General features: G+C 43.5%; 1 protein-coding gene across 1 annotated transcript in view; it reads right to left on the bottom strand.

The window, feature by feature from the left end:
- Nucleotides 1–19,695, bottom strand: part of LOC140494275 (tubulin-specific chaperone cofactor E-like protein) — a 208,227-nt gene that overhangs the window by 48,029 nt on the left and 140,503 nt on the right. The window contains exons 16-18 of the mRNA XM_072593555.1: nucleotides 18,671–19,250; nucleotides 8,288–8,877; nucleotides 1,424–1,997 (exon numbers count right to left, since the gene is read on the bottom strand). Of these exons, the coding sequence (XP_072449656.1) occupies nucleotides 1,424–1,997; nucleotides 8,288–8,877; nucleotides 18,671–19,250 (1,744 nt within the window). The remainder of the gene's footprint in view (nucleotides 1–1,423; nucleotides 1,998–8,287; nucleotides 8,878–18,670; nucleotides 19,251–19,695) is intronic.

Consider the following 19,695-nt stretch of genomic DNA (forward strand, 5'->3'; position numbering starts at 1 on the left):
GCATGCTTGTTTCATTGGCCAGACCACTGAGTGTACGAGTTGGGTCTTTATGTTGAGGTTATATAGCACATTGGAGTACTATGTGCAGTTCTGGTTGCCCTGCTATTAAATTGGAGATGGTTTGGAAAAGATTTACAAGAATGTTACCTGGACTGGAGGGTTTGCATTACAAGGATAGGCTGGATAAGTTGAGACGTTTTTCATTGGAGCATAGGAGGCTGAAGGGTGATCTTAGAGGTTTATAAAATCATGAGAGGCATAGATAAAGTGAATACCGGGTCTTTTCCCTGGGGTCAGGGAGCTCTAACTGAGAGGGCGTAATTTTAAAGTGAGAGGAGAAAGATTTAGAAGGGATCTGAGGGGCATCTTTTTCACACAGAGGGTGGTCTGTGTGTGAAATGAACTGCTCGAGGAAGTGGTAGCTGCAGGTAGTTACAATATTTCAAAGCCATTTGGACAGGTACATGAATAGGAGAAGGTTTAGAAGGATATGGGCCAAATGCAGACAAATGGGACTAGTTTAGTTAGGAAACTTAGTTGTACCAAAGGATCTGTTTCCATGCTGCATAACTCTGTGACTCTAGAAAGTTATGGATGAGGGAGGTGGAATCCCTCTCCACATTGGTCAACATTGCTTAGCAGTGATGCCCCAGTGTTGAATCGCTTATCAAAACTCACTAAGGCACTGGGAAAACCGATCCCTGTGAGAATGTGGGACAATCCATCCCAAGTACCAGGTGAGGGTCAAAGAACAGCTCTGAAGAATCAGCCTCTGCTTAGTCTTCACAAACAAACATTCTCCAATGGAACTTGTAAAACTGACAATACCTGATTGCTCCTGGTAGCTTGAAGGGATCTGGGACACAAGCTGGTCAATAGATTTGAGGTGTAAATCAGTCATGAAACAATTGATAGAGCAGGCTTGAGGGATTGAATAGCCTCCCAATTTTTATGGATTTAATACTACTCCTTTGTGTCACGTAAACAGTGGCAAAGTTACCACCAGAGGGTCAATTAATCTCATCTTCCCAACAAATTCAACCTGAGTTGCTCTACATCTGTCAGTAATCATTTGTTTGACATTTTGAAGAGAATGGGAAGTAATAATAAAGCTAACAAACACGTGGAAGAGAGTACAGTGCTGTGCTGCCCTTTGTTGTAAGGAAGTTTGAATATACAGTGAGCAAGTACTGTTGCAATTAAACAGGTGTTATTGAGAAATTAAATCGAACCTTGTAAAGACATTGTAGAGCATTGTGCTCAGTTTTTGTTTCCGTACCTACATAAGGGAATGATTGACTTACACAGGCTGCTATGTAAATTCACTAAATTAATTTATACATGCTCGAAACTACAGGCATTGGCTGTTGTGGGATGATAGACTACTACAAACACTGAATACCCACTTTACTCAATAACTTACGGCAAAATGTGCTGCTTCTCCAGTTAGTTTGTGTGACCTTGGCACCAATGCAAGCATCTGCATAGGCCTGCAGGGAGCTGCAAAGAGATGTTATGTTCCCGCCATTTAAACACATGGAATAGAGGCAACTTCTGAAAAAGGGAGAAGGATTGACAACTTCATGACAATTGAGGAAGGAGCTGTTAGTGGGATCATTGATTATGCCACATAGCGAGATCTCTTGATACAAAATTAAATCCTCATTTGTACACACGGTGTATAGCTCCTCACACTGGCCATTGCATGTCATATCGTCAGCAAATGTCTTCCAATTATCCACAAATTCTGCAGCGTTTTCTGTCACCTTTCCATTGGCTTTACGGAAGTCATCTGTGGGATTACCATTAAAGTATCCACATAGTCCACAGGTGTGGTTGTAATAGGCAGTGGACAGTGTTAAATTCACACGATCCTCACTTGAATAAAGGATTTGGAAACTGTTGTCTAATTCCACCATGGTATCATTTCCATTTCTGTAGATCTTCAGCTTTCCAGATGAATGTATAAATGGCAAAGAAATCGCAAAGGCATTCACCTATAAACAAGACAAAATTAGTTCCTACTTCATCCAGTAAAATGGAACTCAGAGGGATTTTTTTTTAAAATTCATTCACAACATGAGACTATCACTTGCAAAGCCAGTTTTATTGCCCATCCCTAATTGCCCCGGGAGTGAGTGACTTCACAAGATCACCAAATTGTTGTGATGCAAAAGAAAGCAATTGGTCCAATTGTACCAAGTTTTTAAGCATTTTGAACCGAGTGCCAATCACCTGTTCTTTTCCCCATTAGCCTGCACATTATTTCTATCCAAATACTCATCCAATACACCCTTGCCAGCCTCAGTTGGACTTGCCTCCACCACATTACCAGGCAGCAAATTCATTGAGTTAAAAGGTTTTTCCCCTCTCACCTTCCATTTGCACAGTGGCTCAGTGGTTAGCACTGCTGCCTCACAGCACTGGGGACTCCAGTTGGATTCCAGCCTCAGGCAACTGTCTGTATGGGGTTTGCACATTCTCCCCATGTCTGCGTGGGTTTCCTCTGGGTGCTCCGGGGTTTCCTCCCACAGTCCAAAGGTGTAAGGTCAGGTGGATTGGCCATGGCAAATGAAGAGTTACAGGGAATGGGGTAGGTCGGGGAGTTGGGTTCACGTGGGATGCTGTTTGGAGTTGGTGTGGACTTGACGGGCTGGATCGCTGTAGGGATTCCACGATTCTTTGGCAAAAATACTTGAAAACTGTGCCTTTTGGTTCTTGATTCATTTACAAGTGGGAACAGTTTCTCCTAATGCACTCTATCCAAGTCATTCATGATTTTGAAAACTTCTCTCTAATCTTGTCTTATTTATTGCTCGCCAAGTAAAACAATCCCAATTTCTGCAATCTTTCCTCAAGCTTTTCATCCCTGAACCGTTCTCTCCACTTTCTCCAATGATTCACATCTGACTTCACTGTACATAACACTCCATCTGAAGTCTGATCAGTGTTCAAAGTTTGTGAGAAGATTTGTAGCTCGGATGCTCGTTGTTGTGGTTCTGTTCGCCGAGCTGGGAATTTATGTTGCAGACGTTTCGTCCCCTGTCTAGGTGACATCCTCAGTGCTTGGGAGCCTCATGTGAAGCGCTTCTGTGATCTTTCCTCCGGTATTTGTAGTGGTTTGAATCTGCCGCTTCCGGTTGTCAGTTCCAGCTGTCCATTGCAGTGGTCTGACCAGTGTCCTATAAGTTCATCATAACCTCTAGGGACCTATTAATGAAGACTAGAATACTAATGCTTTAATAACAGCTCTCTACCTGTCCTGACATCCTTAACAATTTGTGTCCTTATACATACAGGTCTCTCTGCTCCTGCTTCCTTTAAGAATAGTACTCTTTATTTTGTACTGTCTCTCCATGTTCCTTGTACCAAAGTGTTTCACCTCACACTTGAACCTCATCCGCTGTCTAATCCCCCACTTCACCAACTAGCCAATGTCCTTTTCATGTTCTAAAAACTACTTCCTAACCAACTTGTTCAGGGATGTCATTACACACCGCTGGAACAGTGGGACTTCAATCCAGGCATCCTGGTTCAAAGTTAGGAATACTACCACCACATTTCACCTTTTGATGTTCTACACTGTCCTCCTCACAGTTTACAATTCTCCAAAGTTTTATCTTCTTGCTTGTCCATTTCTGAAGGTAGTTAACAGTCAGTCACATTGCTGAGAGTCTGGAGTCAGCTGTAGGTCACTAGATGAGGATGGCAGGTTTTCTTCCCTAAAGGACATTTAGTGTGTTTTTATAATAATTGTTTCATGGTTACAATTTCTGAGACAAATCCCAGATATATTCACTGAATTTAAATTCCATTAGATAATCGCTAAGATTTGTATCAGTGCTGCGTATTAGCAGCCTGGGCCTCTATTTCAATGACATTACCACATTCCACTGACTCGTCTTTCCCCCATCTCTGCCAAGTTGACATTATAGACTGAAACAGTTAACTGCACTCAAATCCATGGGAAACCAACTCGAAAACAGGCCATCCTAAACTTGGTATTACATAATGAGAATGGAATAATTGGCAATCTAGTTGTGTGAGGTCCCTTAGGAAAGAGTGTCCATAATATGATAGAATTCCTCATTAAGATGGAAAATGACATAGTTGACCAGACTAATGCCATTTACACGTTCGCTGATGACACCACCATAGTCAGTCGAATCTCAAATGGCGAAGAAACAGAGTACAGACAGGAGGTGGAAGACCTGGAAAAATGGTGCGCTGAGAATGCTGGCAAAACCAAGGAACTCATTATTGACTTTCGGTGGGATGTTACTCATGCCCCCCTTCACGTTAACAGCACAGAGGTGGAATGAATGGAGAGTGTCAAGCTCCTGGGAGTTGTCATACACAAAAAGCTTTCTTGGAGTCTTCATGTGGACGCACTGGTTACAAAGGCCCAACAACATTTCTTCTTCCTCAGACAGCTGAGGAAATTTGGCACGATGGCGAATACCCTTGCCAACTTTTATAGGAGCGCCATCGAGAGCATTCTATCTGAATGTATCACTATCTGGTATGGCAACTGTACCATTCAAGATCGGAGTTGGTTACAGAGAGTGGTGAACTTTGCCCGGACAGTCACAAAGGCCAACCTCCCATCTATAGAATCCATCTACCACGCCCACTGTCGAGGAAAGGCCGCCAGCATTTTCAAAGATCCATCCCACCCTGACAATGTTTTTCTACAACCTCTACCATCAGGGAGAAGGTACAGAAGCCTGAACTCACGCACCAACCGGTTTTGAAACAGTTTCTACCCTACTGTTATTAGAATACTGAATGGACTCACAAATTCTTAACATTCACTTGTACCTGTATTTTTTAGTTTTTGCCGCTGTCTACCTATTATTTATAGGTAACTCTGTGATCTGCCTGTATTGCTCACAAGACAAAGCTTTTCACTGTGCCTCGGTATACATGACAATAAATTCAACTCAATTCAATTCAATGATTTAGGGTCCTGAATCTAAATCAAGGAAATGACGATGCTTTGCTGACTATGCAAGATGATGGCAAACATTTAAATAGCACATGGAGAAATGTTTTCATTCATATCTGGCACAGATATAAATGGGAAATGTGATCTGCAATAGCTAACAAGGGAAATTAGGGACAGTATCAGATCCAAGAATAGGGCATACAAATTGGTCAAAAAGAGCAGCAGACATGAGGATTGGGAGTAATTTAGATTTCAGCAAGGGAGGATAAAGAGATTGTTGAAGAGGGGAATCAGATTACATAGTAAGCTAGTGGGAAACAAAAATTATTCGTAAAAGCTTCTATAGGTATGCTATAGAGTCAAAGTCCAACCAGTCCACACCAACTATGTACCCAAACTAAACTAGTCCCACATTCCTGCATTTGGCCCATATCTTTCCAAACCTTTCTTTTTCATGAACTTATCCAAACATCTCTTAAATATTGTAAGTGCATCTGCATCCACCATTGCCTCTGGCAGTTCATTCCACACAAAAACCACTATGTTAAAAAAACGTTGCCCTTCATGTCCCTTTTAAATCTTTCTCTTCTCACCATAAAATATGCTCCCTAGTTTTGAACTCCCTCACCCGAGGGACCTTATCCACAAGGTCATCCCTCAACCTTCTTTGCTCCAGTGAAAAAAAGTCCAAGGGAGAAAGTGAGGACTGCAGATGCTGGAGATCAGAGCTGAAAAATGTGTTGCTGGAAAAGCGCAGCAGGTCAGGCAGCATCCAAGGAGCAGGAGAATTGATGTTTCGGGCATAAGCCCTCCTTCTTATGCCCGAAATGTCGATTCTCCTGCTCCTTGGATGCTGCCTGACCTGCTGCACTTTTCCAGCAACACATTTTTCAGAAAAAAAGTCCCAGCCTATTCTTATAAATCAAACTCACCATTCCAATCAACATCCTGGTAAAACCTTTCTGAACCCTCTCCAGTTTAATAATATCCTTCCTGTACCAGGGCAACCAGTACTGTGCACGGTACTCCAGTAGAGGCCTCACCAATGTGTGAGGAAAATAGATTAATGGTCTAGTGAGAGGGAGATATTGAAGGAAAATCAGTATTAGTAAGGAAATGGTGTTGGGGAAACTGATGTAATGAAAGGCTGATAAATCTCCAGAGCTCAACAATCTACATTCTAGTGTATTTAAGGAAGAGGCATTGAAATAGTGAATGTATTGGTGGTCATCTTTCACGATTCTATAAATTTTGGAGCAGCACCTATCAATTGGGGGGTAACCCCACTGTTTAAAAAGGAGGTAGAGAGAAAACTGGGAATTAAAAATCAGCCAGCCTGACATTGGTAGTGGGGAAAATGCTAGATTCCATTGTAAAAGATTTAACAGCTGATCACTTGGAGAACAGTAACAGGATTGACTAGATGACATTAGATTCCCTACGGTGTAGAAACTGGCCCTTCAGCCCAACCAGTCCACACCAAGCCCTCTGAAGAGTAATCCACCCAGACCCATTTCCCTCTGACTAATGCACCTAGCACTAAGGGCAATTTAGCTTGGCCAATTCACCTGACCTGCACATCTTTGTGACTGAGGGAGGAAACCGGAGTACCCGCAGGAAATCCACAGTCACGGAGAGAATGTGCAAACTCCACACAGACCATCGACCAAGGCTGGAATTGAACCTGGGACCCTGATACTGTAAGGCAGCAGTGCTAACCACTGAGCCACCGTGCCTAGATTTTACAAAAGGAAAACCATGATAGACAAATCTAGTGGAATGGTGTTTATTTGTACTTTCAGAAGGCTTTCGATGAAGTCTCACATAAAAGATTAACATAAAATGAAAGCATGTGGAATTGGGGAAGTGTGGATAGAGAACTGGCTGGCAGCCAGGAAACAAACAGTGGGAATAAACAGGTGTTTTTCTGAATGGTAGGCAGTAACTAGTGGGATACTGCAGGGAGCAGTGCTAGGAATCCAGCGAAACACAATAGATATTCATGACTGAGATGAAGGACTAAATGTAATATCTGCAAGTTTGCAGACTACATAAAACTGGGTGGGAAGGTAAGCTGTGAAGAGGATGCAGAAGAGATGCTTCAGGGTGATTTGAACAAGTTGAGTGAATGGGCAAATGCATGGCAGATGAAGTATATTGTGGATCAATTTGAGGTCATTCACTCTGAGAGCATAAACAACAAAACAGATTATTATCTGAATGGTGAAAGACTGGAAAAAGGGCAAGTTCAATGAGACCTGGGTGTCCTTATACATTCAGTAGGCGATGAATAGGGCAAATGGTACTTTTGCCTTCATTGTGAGAGGAATTAAAAACAGAAGTAGTGGTATTCCTGATGAAGAGCTATGCCTGAAACATTGATTCTCCTGCTCCTTGGATGCTGCCTGACCTGCTGTGCTTTTCCAGCGCCACACTTTTCAACTCTGATGTCCAGCATTTGCAAGCCTCACTTTCTCCGACAGAAGTAGGGATGTCTTGCTACAATTATATGTGGCCTTAATGACATCACACCTGGAATATTGTGTGCAGTTTTGATCTCCTTAGCAAAGGAAGGATGTTCTGATTATGGAGGGTGGACAATGAAGGTTTATCAGACTGATTCCTGGGATGGCAGGATTAATGTGTGAAGAGACTGGAGCAGTTAGGACTATATTCACTAGAGTTTAGAAGAATAAAGGGTATCTCATTGGAACCTATAAAATTCTAACAGGCCTAGACAAGGTATACGCAGGAAGGATGTTCCCAGTGACTGGGAAATCCAAAAACAGTGGTCACAGTTTAAGGATATGGGATAGGCCACTTAGGAGTGATATGAGGAGAACTGTTTTCATCCACAGAGTAGTGTGGATAATAATATGCCCTAGATCTCTCAGTATAATATTCTGATCAATCCTTCACCCCTCATTGTAACACTTTGATATATTCCTTACTGTATATATTATAACCTTGACTGTAAATGCTTCAGCATCTTACAATGCAACATTCATTTCCTATTGAATAACGATGCTTGATTGATTGTTCCAGATTGTTACAGTGCTGGGTATGGCGTGTATCAGAGTATGTTACTGAGGGATTTATCAGACAATATTACTGATGGGGGTATATAGTATAACAGAGTGTTATAATGGAGGATATAGACTACATATCAACGTTTAAAGCGTATGAGCAGGTTAGTGTTATAGTGAGGAGTGTGGGATAAGTTATATTAGAGATTTCTGCTGCAAACATTGAAAATATAGTAATATTGTAAAATGGAAGGAAGTCGTGTATCAGAATGTTATCATAATGAATCTGTGATGAGATTTTGTAGCTTCTTACCTTGATGATGTTTTCACTGTCTCCAATCTTTATTTCATGATCAGGGAAATTTATAGTCAGTGATTTTATCCAAGAACCATTAACCATTTTCTTTCTTCCTAGTTTGATTTCGAAATGAGACAGATTGTAACTGTTTGAGCCACAGATTTTGAGCAGGGTGTATGCATATTCATCCCGGAAATCAAACGAAGCACCATCAAATGTTTGTAGCCCGTTATTGCGCGAGACTGTACACACAGCTGCTCTCTTGGGATAGCACCCTCGGATCCCATTCTCCACAAGACAGAACTCTCCTTTTGAGCAAGTTTCATTCATACACAGCACCTCCCCGGGACCCTCACACAGGCAACGCAGGGTGCAGTCATCATTTGCCCAGAACTTTGTTTTGAAGGAATAATATCGTTCATTGAATTCACAGCCACACTCTTCAAGTGGAACACAAACATTACCACTGAGTACATAACCTGCATCACACTGACAACCCTCAGTGCAGGGCCTGGTACAGTACAAGGGAGAAATCAGGTCAGTGCAGGTAGCCGGACAGCTGCTGGTGCACACCTCATAGTGGCTCCGCTCTGGGCAGGGTAAAGCTGAAGGAAGAAACAAAATGGTTATTTCTAGTAAAATAATCTCTGCCTATGGGGATTTGGATTGCCAGGTATCCCCACTATAATTTATTAAAAGTGGTGGATGGTCTAAGGATTCCAAAGACAATAATTGCATTGTCAGTGTCATGGTATGTGGGTGGATAGACAGTTTGGAATGCTCCTGACCTCAAATGGTGATTAGACTCAATCCCAGGTACGTTTAGAAATATACACAAAATAATTTATAACAAAGAATTAGGTTAAACAGTTCTGACACAGTTTACCCTCTATGTATTGGAATCATTGAAAACTAAGATAGTAGAACATCTACCAGTGAAGCAACTCACTCACCCCATTCCAACATTTGTTGTCAATATCTACCTCTGTCCTGACACTACCACCTCCATGGAGATCTCCTTCACAGTTTAGCCAGTTTTTGCTTCATTTCTAATTGACAGTAACCACTCAAATTGTCCCACTGATTGTCTGAGATGATCGTGAGAGGTTTTGCATCTGTTATTAGAGAGGGTTTAAACTAAGTTGGCAGGGGTGTGGGACCCAGAAGACAATATCAGAGTGGAACCCTAAGGTACACAAAATACTGGGAGAAGCAGATAGCAGTCAAATAAGGAAAGGTACTTTGAAAGATAAGGTCAGGATAAGGGAGAAACTAATAAAGTCTAATTCAGGGTTACTGTGCATGTGAAGGTACCAGGTATAGTAATAAGATAGTGAGCTACTGGCACAGATTATCAGGTGGAAATATAACGTTATGGGAATAAGAAAGACCTGGTTAAAAAGAAAGAATGTGAAAGACTGTGAAATATTCCTGGATACAAAAAGAGTTCAGAATGATAGAATAGGAAGAAACGGAGGAGGGGTGGCAGTACTGGCTGAGGAAAGCAACTAGAAGAGAAAGGTTCAAGGATAGAATCCATTTGGCTATAGCTGAAGAGTAACAAATGGGGCAATTCCATTGCTTAGTGTGACGATGCTGCTCCTTTAACAAGGTTATGTTTTTTCTCCCCCAGAGAGGTCATAAAAGCAGCGATTCCTAAAAGTCTGGCTTTCGATGGTTTTAGGGCCAGTTTGAGTATAGCTAACAGACACTGCCTCAGACAAAAGGCTTTCAAGTTTTTTTTAAAATCTGTATAATGAAAGGAGAGTGGCCAGTTCTTCCAGCTCAGCTTTTCTCTGGTTTGGTTGGTTTTAGCAGGCAGGCAGTTGTGAAGCTGCTAGGCCCAAAGAAGCATGTCCATGCTGATCCTCCCTCTCTCTCTGACATCGCTCCCGTAAGATTCTATTTGATTTTTTCCTTTTTTTGCATAGGGGTGTTAATGGGGATTGTTGCAAGTATTTCAACAACATAATTAATTTGAATTAAGCTGTTGGATTTTCACATAGCTTAAGTTATTGAGTATTCTATTCTCTTTTGTTTGTGTTCCATTTTGTAATCTTGCAAATAAATTCTGTTCTGTTCAAAACTAAATGGTTGGGCCAGCTGCATCACTTTTAAACCTGCTTAAAAATGTTAGAGTCTGGGCTACTTTCTTGAAATGTTTTGAGGGGGTCTGGCCTGGTACATAACACCCAGTGTAATCCATAGGCCATCTACCAATAAGAAAGATATTGAAAAATGCAGGAAAATTACTGATAGATGCAAAAATTATAGAGTAATTTTATTTTAATCATCTGAATATAGACTGTTATAGTAAGAGTGTAAAGGACAGAGATGAGGAAGTGGTTCTCGAGTATTTTCAGGAGAATTTCCTGTAGTGGTATGTTTCTAACTCAATGAGTAAGGGAGCACAGCTAGACCAGGGTCTCGGGATTGAGGTGGACTAAATAGATCTAGTGTCAATCAGACAACATTTAAGAGATAGTGATTACTGTATTAGCAGGTTTTTGTTTGACTATGGAAAAGGACAAAGAACAACCTATAGTGAGAATAATTAACTGAGTAAAGCCAGCTTCAGTGAGGTAAAAATGATTGTGGGCTGAATAAATTGGAGTCAAAATCTGGCAGGAAAACTAATTGCCAAGCAACTGACTATCCTGAAAAGGAGAGATATTACAGTTAAAGAAATATTCCCTTAAAAGGGAAAAGTAGGGCATCCAAATCCAGAGCTCACTGGGTGACAACAAAGATAGAAATTAATATAAAGGAGAAAAAAATGTCAAAGAGAAAGTAACAGTGTCAGAGAAAAGTACGATTGAGGACCAGATTGAATATAGAATGCTTAAAGGGATGATGAAAGAGACAATGAGAAAAGCAATGAGAAAGAATGGTAAAAGACTGGCAGCTAATTTCAAAAAAGCATTCCATAAGGGAATCATGAACATGTTTATAGCTCATGGAATAAAAGGGATAATAGCTGCATTAATATAAAATTAGACAACTGCTGACTGGAAACAGAATAAATGTTAATGGATGCTTCTTCGGCTGGAGGGAAATTTGGTGTGGATTTCCTCAGAGCTCAGTGCTGGGGCCTTTGCTTTTCCTGTTATTTTATAGTAATGACTTGGATCCTATTGGACAGGGCACAGTTTCAAAATTTGCAGATAATACAAAATGTGGAAGCATTATGAACCATGAGTAGGAAAGTGTAGAAATTCAACAGGATATGGACAGGTTTGTGCAGTAGTTGGATAGATAGCAGATCAGATTCAATGTGGACAAAGAGAGGGGTGACACAGTTTGTTTGGAAGAACATGGAGAGTCAATATAAAATGTATACATAACTCTATAGGACTGCAAAAGCAGAAAGAAATGAGTATCTGTTTGAATAAATCATTGAAGGTGACAGGGCCTACCCCTTTCCACTGCCCTTCCCTCTGTAGTACTTTCTAAATATTTGCTCCCCAAATGCTCAGATTTTCCAGGTACAGGATACTGATTGGCACCATTTTCTGTCCCTCTCTTCCCTATTGTCCCCATAATCTCATCTCATTCCCATTTCTCAGTTGACTCACTACACTCCCCATTTAATTGGATCATATAAATAATCTTTCTTCATAGAATTATAGAATCCCTAGTGTGGAAACAGGCCCTTCGGCCTAACAAGTCCACACCAATCTCCAAAGAGTATCCCATTTACCTACCCTATTATCCTATATTTACCCCTGACGAATACACCTAACCAACACACCCCTGAACACTATGGGCAATTTAGCATGGCTAATTCACCTAACCTGATTGCAAGAGGAAACCAGAGCACCCAGGGGAAACCCACACAGACACGGGGAGAACGTGCAAACTCCACACAGACAGTCAACCGAGGCTGGAATCGAACCTGGGTCCCTGGCGCTGTAAGGCACCGTACCGTCTTTCTTTTTTCATTTCCTTTGTCCTCCCTCTTTCCCTTCCCCTATTTTCCCAATCCAATCCTCATTCCTCTTTGCTTTCTTCTTGCCATCTCAATCACTTCTCCATTTTTTTTTGGTTCACTTCTCCCCTTACCTGTCTCCTCTTCTTTTGGAGTCATAGATATTTGCAGCACGGAAACAGACCCTTCTGTCCAACTTGTCCATGCCGATCAGCTATCCCAAATTAATCTAGTCCCACTTGCCAGCATTTGGCCCATATCCCTAAACCCTTCCTAGACATATATCCATCCAGATGCTTTTTAAATGCTGTAATTGCACCAGCTTCCACCACTTCCTCTGACAGCTCTTCCATACACACACCACCTACTGCATGAAAAAGTTGCCTCTTCAGTTCTTTTTAAATCTTTCCCCTCGCACCTTAAAACTATGCCCTCTAGTTTTGGACTCCCCTACCCTGGGGAAAGGACCTTGACCATTCACCCTATCAATGTCCCTCCTGGCTTTATAAATCTCTATGACATTCCACAACATTCAATGCTCGAGGGAAAATAGTCTCAGTCAATTCAGCCTCTCCCTATAGCTCAAACTCTCCAACCCTGGCAACATTTTGTAAATCTTATCAGAACCCTTCCAAGTTTTACAATATCATTCCTGTAGCAGGGAGACAAGAATTGAACACAGTATTCCAAAAGTGGCCTAACCAATGACCTCCCAACTCCCATAATTAATGCACTGACCAATAAAGGCAAGTGTACCAAACATGTTCTTCACTACCCTGTCTACCTCTGACTCTTGTTACTTTCAAGGAACTATGAACCTGCATTCCCAAGTCTTTTTGTTTAGCCACACTCCGCAGGACCTTACCATTAAGTGTATAAGTCTTGCCCTGATTTGCTACTTTGGGACACTTTATCCCTTAGTACCCAACCTTTTCCGAACTCTATTTGCAGTGTTGCCTGGCACTGAACATCTTATGTGAAATGGGAGCATGATGCTGGAAAAACACTGCAGGTCAGGCAGCATCCGAGGAGCAGGAGAATCGACATTTTGGGTAAAAGCAAAAGGGCTTTGGTCTGAAACGTCAATTTTTCTGCTCCCCAGATGCTGCTTGACTTGCTGTGCTTTTCCAGCGCCACACTCTCAACTGTAATTTCCATCATCTGCAGTCCTCATTTTCACCATCTTATGTGAGAGTTTATAACTTTCACATGTAGCTCTCCAACCTGCCCTTAACATGGGGTGTACTCGCCTCAAGACCGAACCAATAGCTTTATCAGCCAACTAACACTGGCAATGCATTTATCTCCTTTTTGGCACCCAGGGAACTTGCTTATCTTAAGGGACAGACCCATTTTAGGACAGAAACTGATGTCCTGCAATGCAAATTGGACCCTGATTGTTGTTATAAGTAGGAACTGGTCAGACCCTATCAAGAGAAGGCATTAATCAATTTGGTGTAAAATGAAAGGGAAGGGTTCTTCGAAAGGCATCCTCACATTTCTCTGCATTTACACATGTTTCTCCTAAAGCTTCATACATTTTATATCTTTCTCCTTTAACAATCCCTCCACCTTTCTCAAAACCCGTTCCAGCTTTTAGTAACCCTGCCAGATATCATCATCTTTGTCTCAGTTTCTGTTTTGTCAGTTTATGCTCCTGCAAACTGTAGAGAACTACTTCCCATGTTAATAATACAAAGCAAGTTGTTTTAATAAAACATTAGGACATTTAATAGACTTAAATTATGAAAAAAATAACAGCTCTGGAGGAAAGTTTGTTTTTATTAATAATGGAGCTCAGGGAGGGCTGTCTGTGCAGTGTTGAGAAATAATAAAGCTGATGCAGTGAAGGAAATATCAAGACAATGAGGAAGACCAGGTTCCCAAGTTCAGACTCAAAGGATCATTTGTAACAAATTCAAAACGTTATTATCGCTGCAAAGAATGCAGAAAACAGGATGAACCAGAATGTGATAATATCCCAGGTGCATTTCCCATAATCAATTCCAATAAAAATTAATTTCATGTAATAAAATCAAAGGCTAATTGGTCTGTCATTGCTTGTGTTTGTCCCGGAATTCTTGAAATGTGAATGGCATTTATTCTTGTACCAATTGTCATGACAATGATTCTTGGTACAATGTCTTTTTTTAATCAAAAGAAGGACATACAAGCCAAGAGGTGGCTTAAGATGTAAATTCAGTGGTTGTCTAAAATCCCTGTGTGGATTACATTGGGTCTCAAGAGGAATCATGAAGGCAACTTCAAGGTAACTTCAGGCAGCAACACTTCAAAGGAAGAGGTACCATTAAAAAACCTGAACTATGATCGGAAGTGGGTTGGACCAGGAATTTCCAAAATACTCAACTGCCAGAGTCAGTGTCACTGGTATCACTCATCACTCAACTTAATGGCTGCAAAATGTCACAACCTATTGTCACAGACAAGTCAAAGATTATTTATAAAGTACTTTTGCTTCTACTTTTGAACCCAGGACTATTTGTTTCCGTGTCATGTTTTATTAACTTTTCTCACATTTTAGTAGCTAATAAATTTGCTCTTTCCTTAACCCAAGAAACCCTGGATAAAATGATCCCTTTAAAACATATATATTTGAACTAGAAAAAGGTTTCCACACAGTCTGGGATCTTTTTAAAATTAACTTTGGTGTAACCAACCAAGTTAAGAGTTGAATAAAAAAGGGGAGCCACTTCATCCATCCTCACCCATTCACATAACCATTTGGAGGGAACCTATCTGGAATCGTAATGAATTTAGGACCTTCAACTAGGGTCTAGTCCTAACACAATGCACCTCAGTTCCTTAGTAACTTCTTCAGAATGATCAGCAACTCCTTCCAAATCTGCTTCCTCATTTCTCTCACTACCAAACTATCGGGTTTGTTTTGATTTGGGAGTTTAGAGAAAGGAAGCAAATGTACTGTTGTTAAATTTACAGATGACACAAAATAAATGGGAAGGAAAGTTCTCAAAGGGATACAAACAGTTATCAGAGTAGTATTGTTAGGTTATGTAAGTGGACAAAAATTTGGCAAATGGAATTTAATGTGGGAAAATGTGAAGTTGTTCACTTTGGAAGGGAGAACAAAAGATCATGGAGGAAAACTACAGAAAGCTGCAACACAAAGGGACTTGGAGGGTATTAGTGCACAAAACACAGAAAGGAAGCACAAAGGCACAGCAGGTACTCCAGAAGGTTCAGGGAATGTTGGCTCTTATTTCAAGGGGGTTGGAGTACAAGAGTAGGGAAGTCTTACTGCAATGGTACAAGGTGCTGGGGAGACCCCAGCTGGAGTACTGTGAGCAGTTTTGGTCCCTTATTTAAGGCAAGATCATTTCAATGGAGAAAGGTCAGTGAAGGTTAACTAGGATGATCCCTGGTCTGGAAGGATTATTTTATGAGTAAAGGCCAAACAGTTTGGGACTGATTGGAGTTGAAAAGAATGAGAAGTGATCTTGTTGAAACACATCAATTCTAAAGGGGCTTGACAGGGTAAATGCTGAGAGGATGTTTCCCCTATTAGGGGCATCTAGGACCAGAGGCCACTGTTTCAGAATAACAGGCACTAATTTAAGACTGGGATGAAGAAAAATTTCTTCTCTCAGGAGGGTTTGGAACTCCTTGCCTCAGAAAACTGTGGGAGCAAACTCCTTCTGTATGTTTAAGTTAAAAATAACATGACACATGGTTATAACCCAATAGGTGTATTTGGAAGCACGAGCTTTTGGAGTGCTGCTCCTTCATCAGGTAGCTAGTAGAGCAGGATCATATGACACAATTTATAGCAAAAGATAATAATATCAAAAAAACTGATGCAATATATTGAACAAACCTAGATTGCTGTTAAGTCTTTCACCTTTTAAATTGGGTTGCAGGTTTTGATTGATTAATATGTAAATCCCAGAACTTCTTTCAAGTCACATACCCGAGATAACTTAAGGTTTTACAAAAAAAGGTGACATCTCAGCTCAGACAACACATCAAGAGCTGTTTGGTTACAGTCTGTATGTATCCCAATCTTGAGTCAGACTAGATCTATTTTCAAAGTAGGAATTTATAAAATGTCACATGGATTGTCTGAGAGAGACTGCGTGAATATCGAAGAGTGTATGTGTATGTGTGTGTGAGAGAGAGAGAGTGTATAGTGTAGTGGGGTCACCTATAGTGTGACATGAACCCAAGGTTGAAAGTGTGTTGCTGGAAAAGCACAGCAGGTCAGGCAGCATCCAAGGAGCAGGAGAATCGACGTTTCGGGCATGAGCCCTTCTTCAGGAATGAGGAAAGTATGTCCAGCAGGATAAGATAAAAGGTAGGGAGGAGGGACTTGGGGGAGGGGCGTTGGAAATGTGATAGGTGGAAGGAGGTCAAGGTGAGGGTGATAGGCCGGAGTGGGGGTGGGGGCGGAGAGGTCAGGAAGAAGATTGCAGGTTAGGAAGGCGGTGCTGAGTTCCAGGGATTTGACTGAGACAAGGTGGGGGGAGGGGAAATGAGGAAACTGGAGAAATCTGAGTTCATCCCTTATGGTTGGAGGGTTCCTAGGAGGAAGATGAGGCGCTCTTCCTCCAACCGTCGTGTTGCTATGGTCTGGCAAAGGAGGAGTCCAAGGACCTGCATGTCCTTGGTGGAGTGGGAGGGGGAGTTGAAGTGTTGAGCCATGGGGTGGTTGGGTTGGTTGGTCCGTGTGTCCCAGAGGTGTTCTCTGAAACGTTCCGCAAGTAGGCGGCCTGTCTCCCCAATATAGAGGAGGCCCACATCGGGTGCAGCGGATGCAGTAAATGATGTATGTGGAGGTGCAGGTGAATTTGTGGCGGATATGGAAGGATCCCTTGGGGCCTTGGAGGGAAATAAGGGGGGAGGTGTGGGCGCAAGTTTTGCATTTCTTGCGGTTGCAGTGGAAGGTGCCGGGAGCGGAGGTTGGGTTGGTGGGGGGTGTGGACCTGACGAGGGAATCACGGAGGGAGTGGTCTTTTCGGAACGCTGATAGGAGAGGGGAGGGAAATATATCCCTGGTGATGGGGTCCGTTTGGAGGTGGCGGAAATGACGACGGATGATACGATGTATATGGAGGTTGGTGGGGTGGTAGGTGAGGACCAGTGGGGTTCTGTCCTGGTGGCGATTGGAGGGGCGGGGCTCAAGGGCGGAGGAGCGGGAAGTGGAGGAGATGCGGTGGAGGGCATCGTCGATCACGTCTGGGGGGAAATTGCGGTCTTTGAAGAAGGAAGCCATCTGGGTTGTACGGTATTGGAACTGGTCCTCCTGGGAGCAGATGCGGTGGATACGAAGGAATTGGGAATATGGGATGGCGTCAAATTCACCTGGACCGTCTCAGACTCCTCCCTCCCCTTCCTAGACCTTTCCATTTCTATCTCGGGCCTTCAGCCATGAACCCAAGGTCCCAATTAAGGCCATCCTCATGGCTTTCAACCTCTGCTTGACCACTGTGTTGTTGCGCATCCCAAAGTCCGCCTTGGAGGATGGTCACCCGAAGTCAGGAACATTTGGCCTTGGATCTTCGGGTGACCGTCCTCCAAGGTGGACTTTGGGATACGCAACAACGCAGAGTGCCAAGCAGAGGCTGATAGCCTGGTTCGGTCCCCATGAGGATGGTCTCAACCGGGACCATGGGGGGGGGGCTTCATGTCACTATACAGGTGACCTGCCACACCATCTCACACACGCAAGCACACTCATTCTTAAATACTCATGCAGACCGTCTCCCATACACACACTTTCTCTCAGGCACACACACAATCCTCATACTCACACCTTCTCACAGGCATATACTCCATCACACTCATGCATACACTGTATCAAGCATGAACATACACATACTCTCACATGCATACACACTCTCTTCCTTTTCTGATTTCTTATTGTCTTATGGTTTTCTTTGGATTTCCATTCTTTGAGTTTGATAAGAGTGGTTACACAATCAGAGTGATGAACATGTGAAAGAGCTTAACAGAGTAGAATCCAACAAAAAGGTATTCAAAAAATTGCCTCTTGGTTTCTTTCAGAATGTTACCCGAGGATCTAGGTAACAAATCAAGACAAGTAACCCAAAGATAACATTGACAAATAACGACAAAAAAAACCTGAAAATTGATGGAGAAGGAGAGAACTCACAAGATGGGCATGTCTGTGAGAAATTAGCAAATGAAGCACAAACGTGCCCTCGACTTATCCAAAAGAAATTTGGAATGTACAGTACTTTGACGAGTTTTCGCTGTGAGAGGATTTTATAGCTTTAAAAAAGGGGGTATTTACCCCTGATTTGATTTCATGAACAACGCTTTTGTTCAGCTGCTTAAAGTCATTGTCAACTTGCAGCCACTGGACACGACACACGCAGAAATGGTAATGTATTTCAAACCAGAGGAAAAAGTTTAAATCAGGTCAAAAAAATAATTCACCGTCAACTCTCCCGCCCCCGACTCCTGGATCTTACCGCAGAAAGTGCGCGATCTCCAGCGGCCGATGGTGATTCCTGCCGCCTGGCAGCTGAGGGTATAAGCCTGAATGGCCTGGCACAGGACGGTGCTGCTGAAGTTGTCTGTTTGAGCGCACAGGTCATACACACAACTGCTGAGAAAACTGCTGGGATCCAGCACACTGCGGCAATCCCGGAAAGGTCCATCTGTTTGGTTGATCACACCGCAGTATCGGGGGCTGGAGAAGGTAGACTCCAGGTGGGGTTGACAGCGGCTGCAGTTTGGGGCACAGTCGCCATGATGACAGGCCCAGGCGGCGGGCTCCACCTGCCAGGCCGTGCCCAGCTCCACCAGGGACGGCCAGGGGACTCCCCCCGGGAGCAGCATGTCATCCCCGGGATCGTTGTTAAAGTTCCCGCACAGGCCACACGTGTTGTTCAGGAAGGAGCCGGGGACCGAGATCGAAGCGTAATGGTCCCCGTCAAAGGTCAGGAACAGCCCGAAATCCGTCTCCAGGGCAACGGCCAGGCCGCTGCGGAAAACCCGCACCGACCCCATCCGCAACTGCACCGGCAAGGTCACCCGGAGACCGTCCACCTGGGGGGGGGGGGAGGGGAGAGTGGGGGGGGGAGGGGAGAGGGGGGGAGGAGAGGGGGGGGGGAGAGGAGAGGGGGGGGGAAGGGGGGAGAGTGGGGGAGGGAAAGGGGGAGAGTGGGGGGGGGGAAGGGGGGAGAGTGGGGGGGGGAAGGGGGGAGAGTGGGGGGGGAAGGGGGGAGAGTGGGGCGGGGGAAGGGGGGAGAGTGGGGGGGGGGGGGGGGAGGGGGGGGGGGGGGGGGGGGAAGGGGGGAGAGTGGGGGGGGGAAGGGGGGGAGAGGGGGGGGGGGGAGGGGAGAGGGGGAGTGGGGATTGGGGGGGAGAGGAGAGAGGAGGGGGGGGAGAGGGGAGAGGAGGGGGGGGAGGGGGGAGTAGGGATGGGGAGGGGGAGAGGGAGGGGGAGGGGGAGTAGGGATGGGGGGAGAGGGGGGAGTAGGGATGGGGGGAG

This window comes from Chiloscyllium punctatum, chromosome 23, assembly GCF_047496795.1.
Source record: "Chiloscyllium punctatum isolate Juve2018m chromosome 23, sChiPun1.3, whole genome shotgun sequence".
NCBI lineage: Eukaryota > Metazoa > Chordata > Chondrichthyes > Orectolobiformes > Hemiscylliidae > Chiloscyllium > Chiloscyllium punctatum.